Source organism: Vespula vulgaris, chromosome 8 (genome assembly GCF_905475345.1).
Source record: "Vespula vulgaris chromosome 8, iyVesVulg1.1, whole genome shotgun sequence".
Taxonomy (NCBI): domain Eukaryota; kingdom Metazoa; phylum Arthropoda; class Insecta; order Hymenoptera; family Vespidae; genus Vespula; species Vespula vulgaris.
The window spans coordinates 2045515-2070081 of record NC_066593.1 but is presented as its reverse complement, the minus strand read 5'-3'; the positions used below and the strand labels follow the sequence as shown (position 1 = coordinate 2070081).

The window sequence follows — 24567 nt, the reverse complement described above, 5'->3', positions numbered from 1 at the left end:
GATTGAATATCGTTAATTTACTCGACAGGTATACGTGGCTTAAGTAATCTTATATTGCGTAATCATCCTCCAAGCATGCATATATATATATACACACACACACACACACACACACACACATCCATATTGTATACATATTAACCATATATCATCAAGCAACTATACATTCGTTAACGTTAATGAGCTTTTACGTACTTAAAACCGACTATCCTTATAAATATATACATATTTGGTTGATACATATAGACTTTTATCTGCATGCTTTCTTTTTAAATTTTCGTGATTATGCCTAGTTGATTTTTCGTATAATAAGTTTATACATTTTACTTTATATATATAAAGTATTTTTAAAATTAAAATTTACATCATATTTAATACTCTAAAAATTTTTTTATACGTAATTCGTAATATATCGAATTGTAAAATGTAAATATAGATAGTTTTTTTGTTTTTTAAATGTAATATGTCTCGTCGATCCTTTTAAAATAGTTTTCTTAAAACAAGGACGACGATAGTAACTTAGCAGAAGAAGAAACATTGTTAAAACTGTTGGCTCGGTTGCACGTTATGTAATATCAATTAAATGCTTGTTTTCGTGTGACGTAACGGTCAATTCCTCCTGTTTCAGGCCGCGGAAGGCTTCGTCTTCGTCGTGGGTTGCGATCGTGGAAGAATTCTCTACGTATCCGAGTCGGTATCACAAACTCTCAATTACTCTCAGGTACCAAATCATTATGTGAGACATAAACTCAAGTTTGAAGTTACAGAGGGCTAAACTTATGATTTAAATGGCATTCGAATATATATATATATTCTATTGTAATGAGCTTGTTAGACAATACCAATGTTAGATAATGATTTTTATTGAATTATTATATATATATATATATATATATATATATATATATATATATTTACTTTGTCATTGATATTACGATATTTGTTTGCAATTGAATGTAAAAAAAAAAAGGAGATCGATGATATTATTATATACGTATATATATGTATATATATATATATGTCTGTCAAGTTTATATACACGTGTGTATGTTATACAATATATACGTATATATAAGATTGATCCAACATTACGTAACCATTTTCTTTTTATTTTTTATTATTTTGATATCATCGATATATCGATTTTATCTTAGTAATTTAATTTAAACAAAATTAACCATATGACATATTAAATATATAAGTGGTCCTAATTATTATAAATTAATTTTTGTACAATTATCTTATCGTCGATATATCGATTTTCTCTTGCTATATTTAATATGTGCATATATATATATATATGAAATGAATACAACTTTCCTGATTTCTATGCCACTCTGTATATGCCAAGATTATCTAAAAATCAAAAACCCTTAAACACTTAAAATGAAGAGAGAACGTATGATAAATTTGATAAAACGATGAAAAAAATTGTTTAGGGCGATCTTTTGGGTCAGAGTTGGTTCGACATACTTCATCCGAAGGACGTAGCAAAAGTAAAGGAGCAATTATCCTCGTCGGATCTAAGTCCGCGAGAACGACTGATCGATGCTAAAAGTAAGTACAATGTATACCACACATACACATACACAAGATTTAACAATTAAGAATGAATAATAATGAAAACTTGTCTGATTGATTAGAAAATAAAAATTATTTTGATGTAGAGAGGATCATATTGATTAAGATTCGCCGAAAGAATTTTCTGTCGTTAATCGTCCATGTTTGACATTCGACCCACGAATCCATTAATTATAGCACCTTTCGACATTCACCTGACTAGCTTACGCGCGTCGATCAGGATAACGCAGATTACTAACTACGATTTTCTTCCACATTCACCCGATGAAATGTCAGTCGTCCTGCAACATTTGCTTCCAAGTCCGTTTGCCGATAAACATCTTTGCGAATCGGTGTTAGGAGAGATAAACCGTCGATTACGAAAGGATTCGTGCATTCAATAAGGAAGATAGACTAAACGAGAATGATCATGATCATGATGACTACGATGATGACGAAGATGGTGATGATGATGATGATGACGACGACGACGACGATGATGATGATGATGATACAAAGTGTCCATAAAGATCATCGGTTATCTCTAATTACTCATGTCCCTACAAATATTAACGTGTTTAAGTATAATCATTTAAGAAAGAAAATGATATATTCTATAGAAATCTAATCGAAATTAATTATATCCTATTGTACATCTATTGTATATCAATTTGAAAATAATCTATTATGTGCAAACAGATCGTAACGTGATATGATAATAATAATGATAACGATACAAAGTATTCATCAAGATCATCGATTAATTAAACATTTTCTTAGATTACACTTTAACGTATTCGAATATAATCACTTATCAAACAAATTTCATATATTCTATGCAAACCTAATTGTAACTAATGGTAGGTCCTATTTAAATAAATACATACTATATGAAGTAATATATTTCAAAGTACAACAGTTTAACAAGTAAAATTATTAATTTAATGGATCGTCGAGTGACGATAAACGAATATTAATGAGTATCTTATCTTATATATTTTTTTTTCTTCCTTTTGTTTTAGCTATGCTACCAGTGAAAACTGACGTTCCTCAAGGAGTGTCCCGACTTTGTCCTGGTGCAAGAAGATCTTTCTTTTGTCGAATGAAACGTAAGGTCGAAGGAGTCAGATGTGGCGAATTACAAGTCAAAGAGGAAGCTGATACAACTACTGGCTGTCACAGACGAAAAAAACAACAAAATGTTGGTTAGTTAATCGATATTTTTATCAATTAAAAGGAAATGATAATAAATAGGATGTATCGTATTAAAGGAAACAATCTAAAAAATTTATTTTGACCAAACTATATGGAATACAAGAATGAAATTTGTTTTATAGTAATCAGTGACCCTTCCAATTTTTATAAATAAATACATCCATCGAAATTCAAACTTTTGATCAAACCTTTATCAAAAATTCTTCATCCGTTTTAATTATTATACATTTAATTAAACAAATTCATTGACATTGAAACAGAAGCTTCAAATACACAAGTCCAGAAGGGATGATGTAAGATCCGAAGATCTGATTTACGTCATTGCTCAATGTATCCAATTATAGAAAAGTTTAATTCAAAAAATCTTTGGCTTCTATTGTCGATAATTGTTTTACGATAAACCACATTATGATTTATCATATAATTTTGTCAAAATAAATTTGTGAAGTTGTTTATAATATTTTGATACGCGTACAAAGTATATTTATATAAAAATGTAATATTTGTAATCAAAAATGGAGATCACACATACACACACGTACAAAACGATTGGTTAGCTTTAGAAACATATGTATTACGAAAGGAATTCGTGTTTCTTTCTCTCGTCCAAAGAGAGATAGAGCGATAGAGATAGAGATATAGAAAGAGAGAGACGGATTCAGGCAACATAGAGTTCTTTGTCGAAGGTGAAAAATCTTGATGATCGGTGAAAGGACGTCGAATGCTGGCTCGTTCTCCCGTGTAACATCTCTTGAAATATCGTTATTGCTATCTCGAATCCCGGGAATAACGTTCTTTTTTTTTTTCAAACCCCATAATAACATGGTAAGAAATGTTGTAGGTTCATATAACTCTCTTCTATCTATTTATGTATCTATCTCTGTGTTATTGGTATTGTATGCATGTATTTATGTATGTATATATATATATATGTACGTACATATGTATATATCTTGAGCAATTCATTCTTTAAACATAAAGAATTTTATATTTTTATAAGTTATGACATCTTTTTTCTTCTTTTCTTTTTTATGTTTAGATATATCAATATTTTTAAATATAATTATACATATATATATATATATATCTTCTTATTATATTATACACTCGTGTTATAGTTTCGTTTTTTAATTTTTAAGAATCTATCTCTCTCTCTCTCTCTCTCTCTTACACACATACATACATAATTTTTTAAGGACACAGAATAAAAACACATATATACGTTATTTAAAATTTCTTTTTATTATATAATTATAATCGAATAATCATTTAATCATTATGCTATTCATTTCTCTGATACAAATAGATTGGAAATACTGCGTGATCCAATGTACCGGATATCTGAAGTCTTGGGCACCAGCGAAGATCGGTTTGGAAGAACAAGAGGGAGAAGCCGATGGTGAAGCTTGCAATTTGTCGTGTTTGGTCGCAGTCGGTCGAATTCAAACTGCACTTCCAACGTCGTCAACCTCGCCGAGAAGACCACGTCTTCGAACTATAGAGTTCATCTCGAGACACGCAATGGACGGGAAATTCTTGTTCGTGGATCAAAGGTCATTTAGAATTAGCTACTCTTTTGCAATAGAACGGCTATGACGATGACGATGAAGAAGAAGAAGAAGAAGAAGAAGAGATAGCTTTGGCGTCCATTGAAAGACCGCAAATGTTAATGAAGTCTCTCTTTTTCTTTCTCTCTTTTTTCTCTCTCTCACTCTCTTTTTCTCACTCTCTCTCTATCTCTATCTCTCTCTTTCTCTTTTTCTCTCTTCTGTGGTAAAGAAAATAATAATATAAAATTTTGTTCTTATGCCTTTAGAGCCACACTGGTACTTGGTTTTCTTCCTCAGGAACTTTTGGGTACTAGTATGTATGAATATTATCATCACGATGATATACCACACCTCGCAGAATCACACAAAGCTGCATTGCAATCTTCTGAACGTGTTACAACCCAAGTAAATATTTTTTTTATGATAATCTATCTTTTATTGAAGATAAAATCGTTTGTTTGTTTTCTTTCTTTTCTTTTTTGCTTTTTAGGTATATAGGTTTAGAAATAAGGGTTCGAATTTTGTCAGGCTACAGTCTGAATGGAAATCCTTCAAGAATCCATGGACCAAAGATATCGAATATTTGATAGCCAAGAACTCGACCGTCTAGTGAGTCTAATCTTGTAACATTATCTTTTTTCTCTATTGCTTTTTCCTATCTTTCTGATAAATTCAACATCTCTTAAACCTTTCTCACAATCTCTTAAACATGTTATTTTATTTATTATATCATTTTTTGTTTTTCAGTTGTGACATTCGACAAACTGGAAATAGTACGAATAAATCCGAAAATTCTAGTGTACATGAGAATTATGAATACTTCGCTCAAAGTATGTATTACGTGCCGACAAGATATAATGCGTAGTCTCTTGACAACGAAGAAGAAAAGAAAAAAGGAAAAATAAATAAATCAATCAATCAATCTTATTGAATTTTAGGTAATGGCGGTTTGGAAAGACTTATCTCGAGTCACGTAGAGGTCAGTAAAATTGGACGTCAAATAGCAGAGAATGTTTTGGATCTTCAAAGACGCGGTGAAGATTCATCATCAGGAAGTAGTCCAGGTCCGGTTGTGGAATCTGCATTGTTGAATACCGAGGTAAATATATTTTTGATAAAATTTGAAATGGATATACGTGTGTTAGGAGTAAACTGTCTATACCAATATTGATATTAGGGATCATCTTTCCGACCTAAGTCGCAGATTACGACCACGGCTTCGCCAGAAAGAATTCACGAGGTCTCGCAAGTAGGAATAAGTGCTGATAACAGCAGTAGCAACCCAACGTCCACGTACAACCATGTAGCCAACAACGTTCAACTCAACAGCATCGCGAACGACCAAGGTCATAGCTATTACTGTCTCTAAGGAGTCGTTTATTGGTGTGTAGTGCGAATGCCGGATTTATCAGAAGAGAAGAATAGAAATATGTAGATCAGAAAGGGAGATAGAGAGAAAGAGAGAGTAGTTTATAAAAATACACAGAGTGTATACAATCGGCTTGTAGATATAATGATTTATGTACATGATCATGGAAATATATGTATAAAGTAGAATCGCATATATATGCATGTTCATGAACAATGTTCATTTTTCGTATATCTTTTCCAAAGACATTGCTATCTGATTTCTTTTCTTTTTTTTTTTCTTCTTCTAAGTAATCTTTAACAGACATCGAAATCTTCTTGTTTGGTTCACTTTTTTTTTGTTCTTTTTAGTCTGACTTATCTTTATAAATGGAGATGATTATAGTAAAATGCACGGTTCCGATCAAATTATTCTCCTTGGGTATAAATAGTGAAATATCACGCGCAACGTTACATATACCTCCTTTTAGGACCGTTACCAGACGAGGATATGATGGAAATGATCGGTGGGACTGTTATTAATGAGTCCCCAAATCCTGTGCCCTCCGATGGAAATGATGAGGCAGCAATGGCTGTGATCATGAGTCTTCTGGAAGCTGATGCTGGCTTGGGTGGCCCTGTTGATTTCACCGGATTACCTTGGCCATTACCATAGTGTGGATTGCATTAGTGGTTTCACACATTAAGTACATTAAAATTTGAACATATTTATATATAAGAATCATTAGTGAAAAAGTGTACTATAATTCCCTTCCGATACTTTGACAAAAACATTTTTTAAACACACACACACACACACACACATATATAAATTTTTTAACGAATCTTTCAAGTATTCCGATTAAATGGTACACTGGTGTTAAGAAAAACTTGAAAGCACTTATTCTTAAAATACAAAATGTGCAGAGTTATACTGGTGCTAAAGTGGTGCTGCGTGGAACGTAAATCAGTGGATTCTATGTGACATCGCTCAAGGTGTGTCACTATCGACAATTCATTTTCCACGTGTTATGAATATTTCTTAGCATTTATTGTTATACAACAACAACAAAAGAAATGCGATAACACGATAGAATATTTTGACATTTTATGTGCTTAAAACAAGTAAAATCTACATAGAAAGAAAAGTATCATTTTGTGTGTATGACAATATTTTATGTTTGCCAAATTTAGTTTTTGAAATAATTTATATAACACTGATATGACATCCTCAAAAACATACTATGAGGGATAGTGTTGGTGATGATTAAAAAAAAAAAAAAAAAAGAAAAAACAAACAAACAAACAAACAAAAAAATTTGTCAGTGTTTTTCAATTTTGCTAAGAATAATAACGTTATATTTGTAAATAATATAAAAGGATCTGTAATCTATTGTATCGTGATGCTAAGTGTACCTAATTAATATTTAAGGATTTCAGCATTGACTTGAAGATGTCTTTTACTGTCATGGAGACAACTATGGTGTTTAGAGTATCACGGATGTTAATGTTGTGCAACGTATGGATTCTTAATGATGAACTCCTACAAACTAATGTTAATTTTTCAATATGTGTTATGTAAGTATTTGTAATTGATGTGATTACATGATCGAAAATCATCCAGTTTGAAATATTCGACAATTTTGAACATATCCATTTTGTGTTAGACACATAATTTCATTTTACAAATAATACTCTCGTACATTACGAATAATTTATATTTCATTAATTTCAATGAAATATGAAATATTAAAATGTATCTTACTCTTCGATGGATTATATTTTTGCATGTGATTAATTTATTATTTTTATTATTATTTTCTTTTTTTTTATATAAATAATCATAATCAAGATACTCCTTGAAAATTTAATAAAAAGTAAACAGAGAACTTTCAAGTCTGATTTGAAGGATAAAAATTATATACTGTAATACGATTATTGTATTATTGAATACTCTCATTGTACTAATTTAATTTATTCTCTCTTACATGGTAATTAAATTTATAATATACGTCGAAGAGTGAGGATGAAGGCTGTGAAAACTGATTCTTTTGCTCTGTAAAAATGCTTTATGTGCAAGTAAATATTTGTAAGTTTAAGAGTTATTAGATTAAAAAAAAAAAAAAGGACAAAGTAAAAAAAAAGAAAAAAAATTAGAAGAAACTATTTAAGATAAAAAATCCAGTATACGACAGTTTGCTTATCTACAATTAAAATTATCCTATCCCTTTGACATTAATATCTCATAAAGATAATTTATCTTAAGTCTTTAATACAAACTCAAATAGAGAGAGAGAGAGAGAGAGAGAGAGAGAGAGAGAGAGAGAGAAGAAAATAGAGTACTTTCTGAAATTATTTTTTAACTATAGATCGAATAAACGATTCAAAAAATGGATAGTAAGTTTTAATAGAATTATGATCTTTTTTGTTACTACCTCTTTATTATATTTGTTTACCTTGTATTAAATGAAGGAGCATTATTATTTCTAATCGAAATGATAGAAAAAAAGGAAGGAAAAATAATATATTACTTTAAAAATATTTTTTGATATTATTATATCAAAATTTATATAAAGTTTTTCATTAAATTAAATATATATATATATATATATATATATATATATATATATATATATTGAATCTATAATAAAATACATATGATTTAATATAATACAATACGATTTTACACCATATGTAGAGCATTGATGATGCAAATTTCATCTCTGATAGAAATATAATATTAGTTATTAAAGAGACCTATCAATTAACGTTTTAAGACAATAGTAATTTATCTGTATAATTGTTTCATAAAATTATATACACGTATATAGATTGTATATATGTAAATTTATATATGATATCGATACGAATGTACAAGATATGGATTTTTTTATTAAAAAGGTGCAATTATATTGCTATGTAGATACTGTAATATTATCTATAAATTCATGTTTATATACATATTTTTTCAATGGACAATGATCTTCCAGTTTTAGTTTTTACCTCATCGGATACAAACTCGATATTTATTTCTTTGGATTTCTTTGAAACATTTTTTGGGAGATGCATAATTATTATTTTCTTCTATTATAGAATTGTTTAATTCGTAGTTCTTAAAAGTTTTTACATTTTTTTTTCATTAATTTCACTATTAAAACATCTTTTGGAAAATGTTTTATTACCTTCCAAGTTTGTTCCATTGAAACAGAATATTCGATCATTAAATTCATTCTTTATCGTACATTTTCTGTTTTGATTTTTGTTTCTTGAGGTTCTGACTCTAAATTTTCCTTTACTTTAGATTTTTTATGTGATTTTTTAATGCTAATCTCATGATGTGTGTCATATTCATCATTGGTATTATGATCATTGCTATATTTATTCTTTGAAGATTTTTTACTTGGTGACGTGTAATCTGATGAATAGTCATCTAATTTCTCTTTTTTAATTGTTACATTTTCATAGTCTTGTTCTACTTCTAAAGTTTTTGCACGTTTTCTTTTATGTTTCTTTGTTGATTCACTTAGAGAGTTCTCATTATTAATTTCATTATTAACCATAGATTTTTCTGTTTTAATCTTGACTTTTTGTTCTTTATCGTATAGTTGCGAATATTCTGTCTCGCTACAATCTTCTACTTTAATTTCAACATAACCAAATTTAGATTCAAAATCTGTTAGAGATCTTTTTATTCGTTTCTTAGGAGATTTGCTTTTATGACTTGTAGATTCTTCTTTAATGCTATTTGATTTTGATAATTTCTCTAACTTAATTGGTGTTTTGAATTCATTTTCGGAATGTTTTCCACTTTCTAATCGCACATCTTCTTGTACTTCATTATCTATACTGCCATTAGCATCGGTAGAATACTTCAATTTTTTAGAATGTTTCTTAGATTTCTTTAGGTGTTTTTTCGATTCAGTTTCGGTATCAGTAGTAGACGTATCTCTTTCTACTTTAATTGTAACGTTATTGTAATCATACTCTGGTTCCAATATCTCTTTAAATTTCCTTTTTAAACTCTTTTCATGTTTCTTCTTCTTTTTTACAGATGTTTCATCACCGTTTAAGTAACTTAGATCGTCGTTAGAAATATTTAAATGTTCATCATCTTCCGCTTCATTATTCGATTCTCCAGATTTTGTCAAACTTTTGTTATTAAGTTTTTTATTTTCTTCGTCTTCTGTATCTTGATTATCCAAACCCTTTTTCTTCGTTAAGTGTTCTTCTGAAGACACTTTTTTCTTTGTTTTTTTCAACTTTTTCTTTTTTTTAGTAGACTGATGTACTTCTACATTTGAATTATCAGATTCATCGCTTCCATTTATTTCATAAAATGTTCCATTAGAAGAAACACGTGCAGGTACTTTACAACCTTGTAGATAGTCGCTATGTAAACAAAAAAAATTAAACCAAAAAAATATAATACATACTTTTTGAATTTATAATTGAATATAATTTCTTTTTACTTTATAAGAGAAAAAAAAAAATCTATAATTTACTTACACTTCGTTTAATATCCCTCGAATAAATGGTAATCTACTAGTAAAATCTAAATTTGTAACTTCAAATCTAACTTCTTGTCCGATATTTACCATATCGCCTGGCCAATTTTCTACATTCTCTGGTTTGGGAATAGAAACATTAAAAGCTTTGTGCATAAGTACACCAATATAATTAGCACCTTTTTTATGAACGACGCCTAAACAAAAATGTTATATATCGATAGAAAAAGATCATAAAATAATCTTAATAATCAAATACATGTTTGATTGTATATATTACCTTTCAATAAATGACCAATTTGTGGTCTGAATACATAAAAATCTGCTTCAATATCAATATGAATAAAACATGAATCGTAAAATATATCTCCAAGTGGAGTAAGTAATTTTGGGTTTTTATAAGCTAAAAGGAAGCCTTGTAATCTGTAAAAAAAATTATACAATGACATACTTATTAGCGTTTATTTATTATATTATTGATATACGTACTCTGAATCATATGCATTCAATCCAGAACTTAATATTTCATTCAATGCTGCACTAAGATCATTCATATGAAACGGATGCAATCCAAGATGCTTTTTCATACGTTCGAAATGGACATGCGAATCTTCATCTTCTAAAAGACCTGCTAACTCTAACAGAGACCAAGTTATTCCTGTGTATGGCCTAAACTTCATTTTATTTATAATATATACTCGAATGCATGCAGAGATCACTCAATAAGCTTGAGAAATAGGTTATGCGTTGTTAATCTAAGTCGATAAGGTTAAGTCTAAATAATCGAACTTTCACGAACTTACACGAACTTACACGATGCACAAACGACAACTTTCACGAAGTTGCAAACTATAAAGTGCAAACCATAATGAAATGAAAGAAAAAATATTTTCTTATATTTGTAATGAGAATATAAAATATTATTATTGAAACGAAAGTTTTTATTATTATATTTATGATAAATTTCTTGTTTTAATTATGTCCCTTTGGATAGCGATAAAATTACAATTTTAAACTAATAGTAAATTTTCGTCAGAGAAGCCAACTGTTGTAACAAAATGTTTCTAATTGCGTAGTAAGTCGTAAAATTACTTAATTTGGAATTTGTTAAAATTGTGATGCATAAAAAAATATATATATATAAAAACAGATATATTTTAAAAGATATAAAAATTATAAATTTTTTATATTTCTATGTATGAACAAATTCATCGACAATACTAAATTGTGTCTACGCAGAAATGTATCAACGATTTTCCCGCCTTTTAATATTAAATTATTGACTTTGAAATTATTTTTGAAAATATCGTCGTCGTTGTTTGATATATGCAAAAGTTAATTTATATATTGATAGCACATTTTTTTCTTGGATATTAATATTATTTATAAAATATATACTTGTATATAGTGTATTACGTAATACTTTATATTCATTGATGGCAACATCCTTTGTTTTGCTTGGTTAAATTCTATGTGAGAATTGAAAGAATTGAATGTGACAGTTTATGTTTGACATCGTATAAATCTTTTCAATAATAATAAAAATAATTTCTAATAAATTAGTTATCGTTACATACAGAAGTTTTATGTAATACAAGTGCATAGAATATGTATATTGTTGTTTAAATGGTATCTTAATACCATCAATCTTATCGAATTTAATTATGGACATCAATATGGAAGAATGTACTAATTCCACTCCTATAAAAAATAGCAAAGAGAGAAATAAAAAAAATACATTAAATGGTTATGTATCAGAAGATACAAATTCTAATTGTACGTCTGATTCGAATGAACTATTTTCAGGTAACACTTGTAAAATTCAAAGTTCTTTAAAAACGTTCTTTATATATATATATATTTTTTTTTTCTGTTTTTTTTTCTTTTTCAAATTTTAGATGACGGAAATGAAAATGATGTAATATATTACACACCTAATGCATCCAAATCTACCGAGGCTTCGTTTTTAAATATATCTGAAACGTCTTTATTACATTCTAATAAACAAATCCTGTAAGGATGATATTTATTTATTTTTTTTTTTTTTTTATTTAACATGTATACGCGGTATATGATGTAAATAAATAAGTATACATATATATATATATTTTTTTTCGTAGAACACCAATAGAGAAGACTGCAGTTATTCCCAGTACACCGTTAAGTTTGATACCATTTATAACAAAAATTAATGAACAGTGGACATCTGATTTAGAGACACCTCAAGCGGATAAAAGTGATTGGAAACAAACGCATGTAGATAACTGTCCAACATCGGAGAGTGTAATAAATTTGATTTAATTTTATACGTGCCTATATTTAATGTCTGACATAGTTTTATTGGTAATATTTCAGGTTGAAAAATCTGTTTGTTCCAAACAATGTACTCCGAATATCTCAAATTTTAAAAATGTATTCAAAGAATCTACTTCTACATCTCCTGTGATAAATTACACGAGAATGAGACGACGAACAAAAAGAAGAATTTTTAAGACTCTTTCTGTTGCTGTAGACCCTACAATCGATCCAGTTAACAATGAGAATGTGATTGCATCAGATAATCAAGATAACTCTAATAAAAATGATATCGTAGCTATGGATTTATGGGATAATACAGAAAAAGAAAGTATTTCTCCAGAGGCTATCAACATGCAGGATTTTTTTCTTAATGCTTCGTTTGCTAATATAGATCAAATTTGTGCCAATTTTGCTGAGAAGAATGATATATGCAATACGGAAAATAGTAATGAAATGAGATGTGCAGAAGAAATATCTGTCAAGGATAATACTACGGTACAAAAGAAAAATATTAATCTAGATAAAAGTAAATGCAATGAAAAGAAAACATTACATAGCGATATTAAAGTAACATCGAGCGTATCAATGGCTAATATAGGATTTTCTACTGCAAGTGGAAAACATATTCATGTATCAGACTCTGCTATATCGAATGCAAAATCATTGCTTGAAACAGATGATATTGTATCTTCCACGAGCTTTCAATTAGACAATAAAAGTAATCTACATAGTGATCTTAAAGTAAAAAAACAATCATCTTCGTCCTTTGTAACAGCAGGAGGTCGATCTTTGAATATTTCCGATAAAGCTTTATCTAAAGCAAAAAAAATGCTCATTGAGCAATTAGAGGACGTACAAATTGATAAGAACCTTACGAATCAATTTAACGATCCTATTGAAACGGTAGAAGTTCCAAAAAATATTAACACAAATTTAAAGGAGTCTCCCGCGGAGAAAACTGTATTTTCAAACATTGGATTTACAACAGCAGCAGGTCGTAAAGTTGCTGTTTCAAAGGAAGCACTGAACAAAGCTGAAATTTTGCTTTCTGATGATATAAATAATACTGGTCAATATACTAATTTGCTTGATAAATCAATAAATAAACGAAAGAGTTTAGATCTATGCGATGGTACCTTAGATAAATTATCATCTGGTACAAAGAAAGTAAAACTCTCTGACAAAGATATTACTGTTGAAAAAAAAGATCAAAATTTATATGAAAATATAGAATGTATTCAAACAAATAATATTTTTTCAAATGAAATAATGGCTAGTACAGCTGCCCTTCTAGCGGATGAAAAGGAAAATGATGAAATCATGGAATGGAATTCTCAAGTAGAAAATTGTGAAAATGAAACACCGCCTAGTCCTATTATTGACAGACAAGTACGAAGAAGGCATAAAAAAAGAAATTTACGACATAGCGAAAAACAGGAAGTTATACTTTCGGTTAAAAGCGATATAAACGTTAATATAAATGAAGGAAGTATTAAACTCGACGACACTTGTACAAAGGAACTTGTATCAATGCAAGAAAAAGATCTAAAACTTAACATTGATCAATCAAATGATAACGTTATAGATACTTTGCAGAAACGTCTTGAAGCTATTTCAAAACAAGTTAGTAATATAATACAAAGTATGTAAAAATATTTGAATTTTATAATATTTATTAATTAATGATTATGTATTGCTCTAGGAAAAAATAATTAAAGAAAAAAAGCTTGATAGGCCTAAAGCTATTAAAGGGAAATTGTTGTCATATAAAGAAGAAAATCGTAATGCACGTTTATCTTGGAAAAAACTTGTGGGTGATGACGTACCAAGGCTATGCACTCACGAAGAGGTATTAATAAAATATTTGTACATAACAATAATATGTTTGTATGTGTGTATACGTGTACGATTAGTTGCTTAACAATCATTTTTTATTTAGCTTATCAATCGAGGTATATTGCCAGAAATATTAACAATCACATCTACCACAGCTCCATCATTCAAATTCCGATGCATTGATTTCTATGGGTAAAATAAAAACACTCTTCTTGATATATTTATTTTCTTATTTCATATTTTCTATATAATGATAATTATTTATATTCTGTATAGAGAAAAAATTATTCACAAAAATTCAGATAGTTTGAAGATGGAAGATGGTGGCTATCTTATACCAGATAAAGATGATTATTTAGGAATCTCAGAAATTAAACGATCCTTTCTTGCAAGTCCAGGAGTTGATCCAAGTCTTCTTCCCAGAGATTGGATTGAAAATCATTATAAATGGATTATTTGGAAACTTGCATCTATGGATAGAATTAAATTTAATTCTATTAGTTTACCAAGGTAAGTATTTAATTATTAATTAATTATAACATACTGTTATAGATTATTAATCCTCTTTTATTTATGTAACAATAATATAGATCGTTGACACCGGCTAACGTTATGGTACAACTTAAATATCGTTATGATCGTGAAATTGATAGATTGCAAAGGCCTTGTTTAAGACGGATTTTAGAAAAAGATGATAGCGCATCCAAAAGAATGGTTCTATGTGTATCATATCTTAACGAGGTAAATATGCAATATTAATCGAAAATAAATATCATTATTTCTTTGGAAACATCAATATATCTTTATTTTTGTATATAGTCTAAAGACGAGGAAAATATAAACACAACTCCAAAAGTATCAAATATAAATCATTGGAAAATGATACTAACGGATGGGTGGTATAGTATCCCTGCTTCTATTGATATTACCATGATGAATTACATAATGTCTGGAAAGATACGCGAAGGTACTAAATTAATGACATTTGGAGCAGAGTTGTTGAACCTTGATCAGGGATGTCCTCCTTTAGAGGTATGTATAATAAAAAAATAAACGAAAAGAAATTTTTCTTTTCTACTATTTACATTATTTTAACATTATTATATTATCAATTAGATTCCTCACGATGTATCTTTAAAAATTCATACCAATTCAACCAGAAGAATTAAATGGGACACTAAATTGGGATATGCGCGTTGTCCTGGACCTATACTTATTAAATTAAAAAATGTTTGTCCGAATGGTGGTTTAATTGGCAAACTTAAAGTTGTGATTACTAGAACATATCCAATGTTATATCACGAAAAAAATGCTTCCGGAGAATCTAGTATGATACAATTTCATATCTATGTAGAAATTAATATTAATATTTAAATATTATATATATATATATGTCTATATAAATTATTTTATTTCAGTTTTTCGAAACAGTCGAAGCGAAGAGAAAGCTAATCTCGCTTATGAAGAGCAGTGTAGATCAAAAGTAGAAGCATTTTATGCAGAAGCTGAACAAAAGTTTGACTCTGCAAGAAGTAATACTTTCGAATCCGATGGTATCGATTTAAAAGGACGTAAAAGAAATGTATTAAATCGTGATCGTGTAGCAGAGGAGTTCAAACAAGAATTACAATCAAAGTTACGTGAAAGTATGCCACCACGTCGACAAGTTTCATCGGTTCTTAAAGTTCGCGTGAACGAAGAAGACACTAGTGCAGTATTAACGATTTGGAGTCCCAGTGAAGATATCATCGATATTTTTAAAGAAGGAACTTGTATATCGATTCATAATATATTTGCTTCTGGCAAACGGTATGCGTTTATAAAAAAAAAAAATATCTTTTCATTGATCATTTTTACATGTGACATTTTACAGAGCCGGTGACCTTCAGCTTACGGCATCTCGAAACACAATGTTCAATAAAGAAGGAATATGTAAAAATTTTCTTCAATCTCGTACATATACTCCATTGCAGAGTATAACCGATTCTTCGTTTAATCCACTTTATGGAGAATTCGATACAGTAGGAATCGTTTCGTCAATCGTTGATTCTCCTTACGTAAGTGTTTATCCATATTACATTTAAATTTAATTAAAAGAAGATATCTAATTGATACAATTTTTATATGTATAGGGTATGAAAAATTTTGATGCCGTTAATATAGCATGTCCACGCGAGAATCCAAAAGATGACTCATCAAGATCTTCTTATTTATCTATTTTGTTTTGGCAAGGTATATCTACGTTTGGGTATACAGAAATCCTTACTATTGGTTCTCTTATCTCCTGTAGCAATTTAGAATGGAGACGTGCTACCTCTTGGAACATACCAATTGCATATTGTACAGATAGAAGTGTATTTACGCGTAATCCTCGGCATAAACATCTTTGTCAAGCTTTTGAAAATATAAAGAATTTAATCAAGGTAGATAATTTTTATTTTGTATTTTTCTTTTTCTTTTTCTTTTCTTTTCTTTCTTTTCTTTTTTTTTATCTGTTAGATAATCACCATACTTCTACTATTTATTTTTTAGATACCCTATGCCAGCTATGCCCACAAATGTGCAGAAGATATCTCATTGGAGATACAAAAAAAAAGATCTTCACGAACATCCTTGTATATTACTCCTGATAAAAATACCCTTGATAAAAATACCCCTGATAAAAAAACATTGAACACAAGCACACCCAAATTAATAGGCTCCAATCCTCGTTCAGAGACACGTACTTCTTCATCGATTAGATCGGTAGCTATACACAGGCGTTTAGAAAAACTTCATTATTACAGTAATCCACCAGAACTTTCTCCGATCGTTCTTAAAAATAGTTCGAGCAGAGTGTCTCTTGATTTTCGTTCACCCATTCGTAACAACAATTTAAAACCAACGGGACTTAATCTTGATCCTAAGTGATATTGAGTTTGAACTGTTTTTTTTTGTCGTTTTCTTTGTTTTTGTTTTTATTATTTTTTTTTTTTTAATATATTGTTACCGTGCCATTTGTTTAATGGTTATATATTTAACGATGTAATTATGTGTGAATTAATTTCTAAGTAATATCAATATAGAAGAGAGAAATAATTAAAATTTTTTTATATATGTTATGTGATTCAATATCAATATATGTAAAATATAAATCGTTGATAATCGATAAGAAAAGTTATTTTTAGATGAAATAGTTTGAGGGATTACTCAGAAGAAAATATATATATATATACGATTCGAAAGTTCAGTCCATTCCAAAAAGTAACTTCTTTTTATCTATAAAGAACAAAACCTTTGAAATACGTGAAAAACAAGTTAGGGATGTAAAGTAAGTAACATTTATTGTCGTAAAAATAAAATTAAGTTTTTGTAACAAAATTACGATAACATTTTACTTTTAAAATGATAAGTGTAACATTTCATGGAAAAATCACGTAGAAGCGTATCTACGATTTAACAAAATAAAGATAAATAAAGATTCTATCTATACTCTCTATTATATTAGGATTGTCCTTTGTAGAGAAAGAGAGAAAGAGAGAGAGAGAGAGAGAAAAGGTAAATACGTAATGTTGTACCTTATATTTCGAAGGAAAGACTTTGTTACTGGTTAGGACAAATGGTGGTGATACGTGAACAGAGCGATGATGCGCGCGCAGCCGCAATGGTGCGGTGGTGGTGGGGGAAGTGCCGTAGAGAGGCTTGGCGCGTACCATCGCTGCCATATCTACTCAGTCTTCGACGCGACATCGTGAGAGGAGGAAGTTTCAACCTCTTCTCTCTCGTGGAGGGGTGGTTTCTCATTCTCTTTCTTATATCCTCTTTCAAAATCGATCGTTATTATTCGAGAAGTGAAAAAAATTCGTGTAGAAATAAAAAAAACTAAGGAAGATATCGAAACGTATATGCGTAGAAATCGTGAAGAGTGAAAATCAAATTTAGTGCTGATAATAATTAATAATCGATTCGCGCGTGTTACGATCGGCGTCGATAAGAGGAAACGTTTCGATCGTCAAATTCACATTTCTTTATATATACATATATATATATATATAAAATTCGCGTTATAAAATAGATACGTTAAAGTTTCATTTCGATATACAAAAACATGGCTGTGGAAAGTGCATCGTCGTCTTCATCGGCAGTGCAATTCGCTTTAGGCAACGAAGTATCGCCACATTGTCACTTTTTTAAAAGCTCTTTCGCGCGTTCACTCGTTAGAAACGTTCGTGATTCGAAATCTCTGGATTATGAATTACACGACAACGATACCATCGTCGAAGAAACATCCGAATGCAACACCGACAATAGGAATAATAATTTTTTCTCCTTGCTCGACTTTCGTTACGATAAAACCATAACGACTACTAGTACAATAACCACGATGAATTCGTCTCGTCGTAATAACAACGAGAGAGATACCAAAGTCGCCATTTGTAATACATCAGTTCCTGTAGAAGTAAGTTATCGTTATTTCTTTTCTTTTCTTTTCTTTTTCTTTTTTCCTATTCTTTCTTTTGAAATATTGTTTTAGATATGTACGTTAGTCTCTCGTTATTTCTTTCTCATCTTTTTTGTTTCTTATCAAGGTTAGGTTAGGTTAACTCGTCGTTAACGAGGAATCGCATTGATTCGTTGAAAAAAAGAATATTTTTATAAAATACTCGCATAACATATCTCATTTCTCTCCGAAATTGTTAATATTCGAAAATTTAAGAGACAAAATATCCTGCGATGTTCGTGTAACATAAATTATGTCTTAAAATTAAATCTTATTATTCGTCTCTTATTAACATATTCTTCCACGCATTCGAATGTATCCGTTATTGCGAATAAAATGAAAGTGTGTTTATAAAATATGTACAAATGAATTTTTTTTTTATAGTTGGATCAGTCGAACGTGGATATGAACGAGTTGGAAAGACTTCGAAAAGTGAGTATTAATTTCTTTTCTTTCTTCTCCTTTAGAAAAGCAACGAATCGATTAATATTAATTATTATTCGAACGATGAAGAATCTTTAAGAAATGTTACTGGTTAACCTCTCTTTTTCGATATTTCATCGAACATATAAAAACATGAACAGTTATATCGAAACATTGAAAATCTTTATGAAAATTTAATAGACGTATCGTCGTCATTATTTTCGTTACAGAATAATTCGGATATAATACGGATTAGATTCGTCATTAACGAATTTAGTTTTATTTTTCTCTTGTATTTTTACGTGAACGAAGAACGATGGTTAATATTCCTTATATTACTTTCTCGACGAATACCGAGAAATTGTTGTTCTGTGTGAAATGTATTGTTACGTATGTATATATGCATGCATATATATATATGTATGTATGTATGTATGTATGTATGTATGGACGTGTGGTGTGTGTGTGTGTATATATATATATTGGAAATATCTCTTAGAAAGAATTTATTTTTATGATTTTAATTTCGCCTTTACATACGTATATCTCTGCTTTTGTATGTATACGTTTCTGAGAAAATTTCAATAACCTTCAAGATTTGCCATCGATGTGTCGTAGTACATATTATGTTTTTTCTAATGATTATTTACACATGTGATTATTATACATGTGACAATTAACACAATTAACGTGGTATACAAAACACAATATAAAATAGTTCTTCGTAATATTGAAAATATTATAAGGACGATCGAAAGGTCATATTTGTTGTGTCGATCGAAAAGTTTTATGTTAGAGGTTACCTCTCTATCTCTCTCTCTCTCTCTCTCTCTATCTCTATCTCAATCTCTGTTCTTAAAAGATAAGTATAATTATAATTAATATAATTATTATACTATATCAAGATCGTGCTAAATACAATTATATTGAATAAATATACTATACCGTGTTAGAATATACTAATATTAATCAGTTGTTATAAATTTATATAATATAAGATTATTTTTAATTTTCTTCTTTACTTTTCTCTTTGTAATATTTTCAAAATACTTTCTCGAATCTTTTTTCAATAATTTGAATATTTTACTTTCCTTATAAATTAACGATTATTATCTAGTAACAATTTTGGAAATTGATAAAATGATTCGTCACATCGAAACTGTTCATGTAAATGTAATGATATCGATATTCGGAATTAATTAATTATCTCGAGCTCGTTTAAAGAGGGCAATATCTCTTAAGGATAGAAAGCGTCATAGTTTGTGCTAGGGAGATCACAAGAACAAGAAGAAAAGAAGAAGAGGAAGAGGAAAAAGAGTTTGAAGAAGGAAGGAAGGAAGAAAGAAAAGAAAAAGAAAAAGAAAAGAAAGAAAGAGTGCAGGTGTTCGTCATGATCTTTTGTACTTGTGACGTTACAAAGAACTTCTTTTACTTTCCACACGATTATTTATTCTTCAGCTAACTGACCACGTTTCCGCTTCTCTTTATCTTCGTCTTCTTCGTCTTCGTCTTCTTTTTTTTTATTTTTATTTTTCATTTCTTCAAAAGATTACACGAGTAGCTCTCGAAAACTGCCTAAGAATTTTGCTTTGACACAGTTTCCCCTCTTTAAATATTCTCCCCAACTGTTATTTACTCTTTCCCCCCTCTCATCCTCCTCTCATATCTCTCTCTCTATCTTTTTCATTTACCTTTCGTTCGTTTTTTACCCTCTTCATTTTTTTCCTTCTTAAAAATTTATTCTCACGTGTCCCTCATTAAAAAAAAAAACCACGCTGGTCGTATTTCGCTTTGCCGATTATTGGAATTAATTTTATTATTAGAATAATACAATTGATAATGAATTATTAGAATAAAAAATCAATAATGATTTTTTTCTTTTTTTGGTTCAACGTCAATCGTCGCGGGTTGATTTTGAATTTATAAAGTTATAAATTTGTTGATCATTTAAGAGGCAGTGGGAGAATTTTATGTATTGAAATATTTGTATATGTGTATTATTTATTTATTTATTTATTTATTTATTTATATATTTTTTTCATTAGAGGAAAAAAATGATTTAAAGAACACATGATTTGTTTGTTATTTCGTTAAAAGATAAATGAAAGTTTTCGTGACGAGTTAAATCGTTGTTTCAAATCAACAGATTAAATTTTATATTTCTGAGAAAGCTGCAGGTGTGTATCTGCTTTTGTTCAAAGTTTCTTAAGGGTATGAGACAAAGTTGGGGATTCGTTTAGATCCGAAATAGAAAAGAATTAGACAAAAGAGTCCCGTAGAAAATACCAAAAAAAAAGGATAAAGGAAAATATAAAAATTTTTGAAGAAAGTTTCATAAATTCATTGTATTTTTATTTTTGAAATGGGTATTAGAAAGGATTTGTTAAATCCGAAAGATCAGGTAGAAAGAAGACATTGTTCAAACTTGTCCCGAAGAAGAAAAAGAAGAAGAAGAAGAAGAAGGGTAGTAATAAAGTAATAAATCTTAGTTTCTTTTCTTCATTTATTTCTTTTGTTAATAACAACAGTTTATTCTTAAACAACAGGTATAGAATATTAAGAAAGATTTATTTAATTCTAAGGGTATGCTTATTCAACTTAAGAAAGTATTTATTTCAAAACATTTCCTTTCGAAGGAAAAATTTTTTTCCAAATGTCTCCTGACGTCCCTTATTTTTCATTTTAATTAAGGTCATTCCTTTACCGTGGATATAAAAATAAGTAAATAAATAAGTTTCTCCGAGTTTTAAGTTGTAATAAAATAATTTAAAATAACAATTGCTTCATATATATATATTATATATATATATATATAAAGTATAGTGTATATAGGAGAATATTCACGTAAATAGGTCAGATATTTTGTGTCGGTCGTTGCCTGTTAAAATTTTCTAAAACGCTCTAAACGCTCAAAATAGTTGGACCTAGTCAGCATGCGAATATGCGGTGGTCAAGTAAATGGTCAGCTCAAGTATAATTATTCCAAAATATCCGATAGATAGTACTCCTATCTCTTTGACTTAACTTTTATATATATAAATCAAGTGATAATAAACTGGTAGTAACCGATAGTAAAATATCTATTTATCGTATCTCATTTCAGAATTCGAAATTGCAATTGCTTATTATATATACGATTTATTATCCTATTTTATCAATTTATCAATTAAATACAATTTATTATCCTATTTTTTAATTTATCAAATTAAATTTATCGATATAAACGACAATATCTCATATATGATTAATTCAGATCATAATTTTATAAATTTATTTGAAAAAAAAAATATATATATATATAAGATAAACTTATAGATATTTACAAACATTAATTTTTTATAGGAATTTATATTAACATTTTTATTAAAAAAAAAAAAAAGAGAGAGAAAAACATCGAATAAACTTGGATAAATTATAAAGATTAATTTTCATAAAAAATTTCTATCAACATTTCTATAACTAACAAATTATTAAACAAAATAGATATACGACGAATGGTTAAATAGAATGTATCTAATATTAATGAAAAAATTTATTTATTCGTTTAATTAAAAGAATAAATAAGAAACAAAAAAGGAAAGAAAACATTCGAAACATCGAATTCGATAGATTGGTTTTGTTCAGTAACGGAAGTTTGGTCAGGCCTCTCCCATAATTATTATCGGCGGTTACAGAGGGCTCCATGTTGTGTATTGTCCGTTCAATACGAAGATAGAAACGAAACGAAACAAAACAAAAAAGAAAAAGACAAGAGAGAGAGAAAGACAGAAAGAGAGAGCAGGACGTGTTAGGTGACGTCACTACACACCACACAACATTTTCAATCACACATTCGAAACTGGCAGGATGTTGGATGTTTATACGGGTACCGTAGGAAATTATTAGCCACCCTTTTTGACCACCATTACTATTACTACTACTGACATGGTGAACTTCCCCTTTCTTTCGTGTGAACTCGTTCATTGACTGCCCTTCCTTTCTCTCATTCTCGTGTCAGACTTGATCGAATCAAATTCTCGCTTGTGATTTATTATGTGGGATCATCTCTCACATTAACTACAGTTGTTATATACGATGTTCCGGTTTTCTTCCCTTCTGTTTTATTTTTTGTTTTGTTTTTGTTTGTTTTTTTTTCTTTCACCGGTTAAACTCCACGAACGCGTGGGTGGGAACGAAATGCATGCGAGTTTGTTAGAAGGTTTTGTTAGAAGTGCACTGACAGAATTATAGACTACTAAATAGAGTGTTAACACGAATTTCTAAACGTAGCATTTCATGTATTCACGTTTTTATTGTTTATGGTAAAGAATTTGGGTTGTTAGTTTTGTTAGAATTTAATGGTACTTTTATCTATGTAAGAAGTTTTATAGGAATGTGTGTGTGTGTGTGTGTGTGTGTGTGTGTGTACACACTAATATATATATATATACATATATATGTTTTTGTTTTTAATTTTAATTTTAATTTAGAATCATATATATATATATATACATGAAGATAATCATTTGTATCATTAATTGAGTTAATGTTGAAATATATATATATAGTACTTTCGTTATTATTATCTTTTTCTTTTTTGATAATTTAGATTTCTAAAGTGTATTGAGTAATTGTTATATACATATATAGTATATGTACTTCGAAAGTCTCGAAATCAGAGAATATCCTTTCTCTCGGTTTGAAAAGGCGACCATTTAGAAATATACGGTAGACAGTTTATACTTAAACACAATGATTACTGTTACGCGAGTTGTGGAAATGGTGAGAGAGGGAAGTAAAGGTACTGGAACGCTCTCATGGGTTTGAAACACTTACCGCTTCTCACGGACCTCCTCCTCCTCCTCCTCCTTTTTCTCCTCTTCATATTCCAAGTACTTACTACATACGTGGAAGTTTCGAACTATGCGAAATGAGTACACTTTTATAACGTTTTTTTCTCCCTTTCCTTTTCTCTTTTCTTATTTTTTTCCCCCTTATTTTATTCTTTTTTCTAATTTTTTTAAAAGAATATTTTAGAAGTTTCGTCATTTACTCGATTATTTTAATTACGTGCTCAATTATTTTTTATATTTAGTAGACAAATATATATGTATATTTATTTATTTTTTTTATTAACAATGTTTTTATAATTGTTATGATATAAAAAAAATTATAATTTTTCTTATCTTGTATTTTCTTTCTTTTTTTTTTAAATTATATTATTGAAAATAATTGGAAATATTAGGATCACCTTCTTCATCACGAAGAGTTAATATCCATTTTTTCTCTCTCATTCTCTTTTTTTTTTTTTTTTTTTTTTTTTAACAAATTATTAGAAGTACCTTAAAAGTATAATTATGTTTAGGTTTGTCCC

General features: G+C 29.1%; 4 protein-coding genes across 11 annotated transcripts in view; 3 read left to right on the top strand and 1 right to left on the bottom strand.

Moving 5' to 3' along the window:
* Positions 1 to 8012, top strand: part of LOC127065459 (aryl hydrocarbon receptor nuclear translocator-like protein 1) — a 49678-nt gene extending 41666 nt beyond the window's left edge. For 4 of the 6 annotated variants that reach the window (XM_050997824.1, XM_050997821.1, XM_050997825.1 and 1 more), the window contains 10 exons: positions 629 to 721; positions 1440 to 1557; positions 2583 to 2765; positions 4082 to 4328; positions 4592 to 4730; positions 4816 to 4934; positions 5073 to 5155; positions 5264 to 5424; positions 5503 to 5671; positions 6164 to 8012. In XM_050997824.1, the coding sequence (XP_050853781.1) occupies positions 629 to 721; positions 1440 to 1557; positions 2583 to 2765; positions 4082 to 4328; positions 4592 to 4730; positions 4816 to 4934; positions 5073 to 5155; positions 5264 to 5424; positions 5503 to 5671; positions 6164 to 6348 (1497 nt within the window). In that variant the 3' untranslated portion in view covers positions 6349 to 8012. Of the gene's footprint in view, positions 1 to 628; positions 722 to 1439; positions 1558 to 2582; positions 2766 to 4081; positions 4329 to 4591; positions 4731 to 4815; positions 4935 to 5072; positions 5156 to 5263; positions 5425 to 5502; positions 5709 to 6163 lie in introns of all 6 variants that reach the window. The other 2 variants (XM_050997822.1, XM_050997823.1) reach the window with 2 other exon arrangements.
* A 32-nt stretch (positions 8013 to 8044) lies between these two features.
* On the bottom strand, positions 8045 to 10978 carry LOC127065476 (DNA-directed RNA polymerase I subunit RPA43). Its single transcript, XM_050997872.1, has 4 exons — positions 10667 to 10978; positions 10458 to 10600; positions 10179 to 10374; positions 8045 to 10061 (listed from the first exon to the last, which is right to left on the bottom strand). The coding sequence occupies exons 1-4, from the start codon at positions 10855 to 10857 to the stop codon at positions 8906 to 8908; spliced, it is 1686 nt and encodes a 561-aa protein (XP_050853829.1). The 5' UTR covers positions 10858 to 10978; the 3' UTR covers positions 8045 to 8905.
* A 149-nt stretch (positions 10979 to 11127) lies between these two features.
* On the top strand, positions 11128 to 17868 carry LOC127065457 (breast cancer type 2 susceptibility protein homolog). Of its 2 annotated transcripts, XM_050997808.1 has the most exons (14): positions 11128 to 11983; positions 12076 to 12190; positions 12298 to 12460; positions 12533 to 14098; positions 14178 to 14324; positions 14415 to 14503; positions 14588 to 14821; positions 14902 to 15052; positions 15131 to 15343; positions 15428 to 15638; positions 15730 to 16120; positions 16185 to 16368; positions 16444 to 16734; positions 16844 to 17868. In XM_050997808.1, exons 1-14 carry the CDS (start codon positions 11842 to 11844, stop codon positions 17219 to 17221), a joined length of 4275 nt encoding a protein of 1424 aa, XP_050853765.1. In that variant the 5' UTR covers positions 11128 to 11841; the 3' UTR covers positions 17222 to 17868. The 2 variants fall into 2 exon arrangements, with proteins under 2 accessions (XP_050853765.1, XP_050853766.1); XM_050997809.1 differs by lacking the exon at positions 12076 to 12190 and having other exon boundaries at positions 11848 to 11983; positions 16844 to 17867.
* Positions 17869 to 18004: 136 nt separating this feature from the next.
* Positions 18005 to 24567, top strand: part of LOC127065469 (homeobox protein 13-like) — a 90705-nt gene continuing 84142 nt past the window's right edge. Inside the window, exons 1-2 of one of the 2 annotated variants that reach the window (XM_050997846.1) lie at positions 18005 to 18749; positions 19176 to 19223. In XM_050997846.1, coding sequence (XP_050853803.1) covers positions 18399 to 18749; positions 19176 to 19223 — 399 coding nt within the window. In that variant the 5' untranslated portion in view covers positions 18005 to 18398. The remainder of the gene's footprint in view (positions 18750 to 19175; positions 19224 to 24567) is intronic. The other variant, XR_007782056.1, reaches the window with a different exon arrangement.

Excerpts from the sequence above, each read along its gene's own strand:
- LOC127065476 (XM_050997872.1), bottom strand. The coding sequence starts at position 10,857 with ATGAAGTTTAGGCCATACACAGGAATAACTTGGTCTCTGTTAGAGTTA. Across the intron at positions 10,601-10,666 it reads TTGAATGCATATGATTCAGA|ATTACAAGGCTTCCTTTTAG; the intron begins GTACGTATATCA and ends TTTTTTTTACAG. Across the intron at positions 10,375-10,457 it reads AATTGGTCATTTATTGAAAG|GCGTCGTTCATAAAAAAGGT; the intron begins GTAATATATACA and ends ATTTTTGTTTAG.
- LOC127065457 (XM_050997808.1), top strand. The coding sequence starts at position 11,842 with ATGGACATCAATATGGAAGAATGTACTAATTCCACTCCTATAAAAAAT. Across the intron at positions 14,822-14,901 it reads AATTCTATTAGTTTACCAAG|ATCGTTGACACCGGCTAACG; the intron begins GTAAGTATTTAA and ends ACAATAATATAG. Across the intron at positions 15,344-15,427 it reads AGGGATGTCCTCCTTTAGAG|ATTCCTCACGATGTATCTTT; the intron begins GTATGTATAATA and ends ATTATCAATTAG.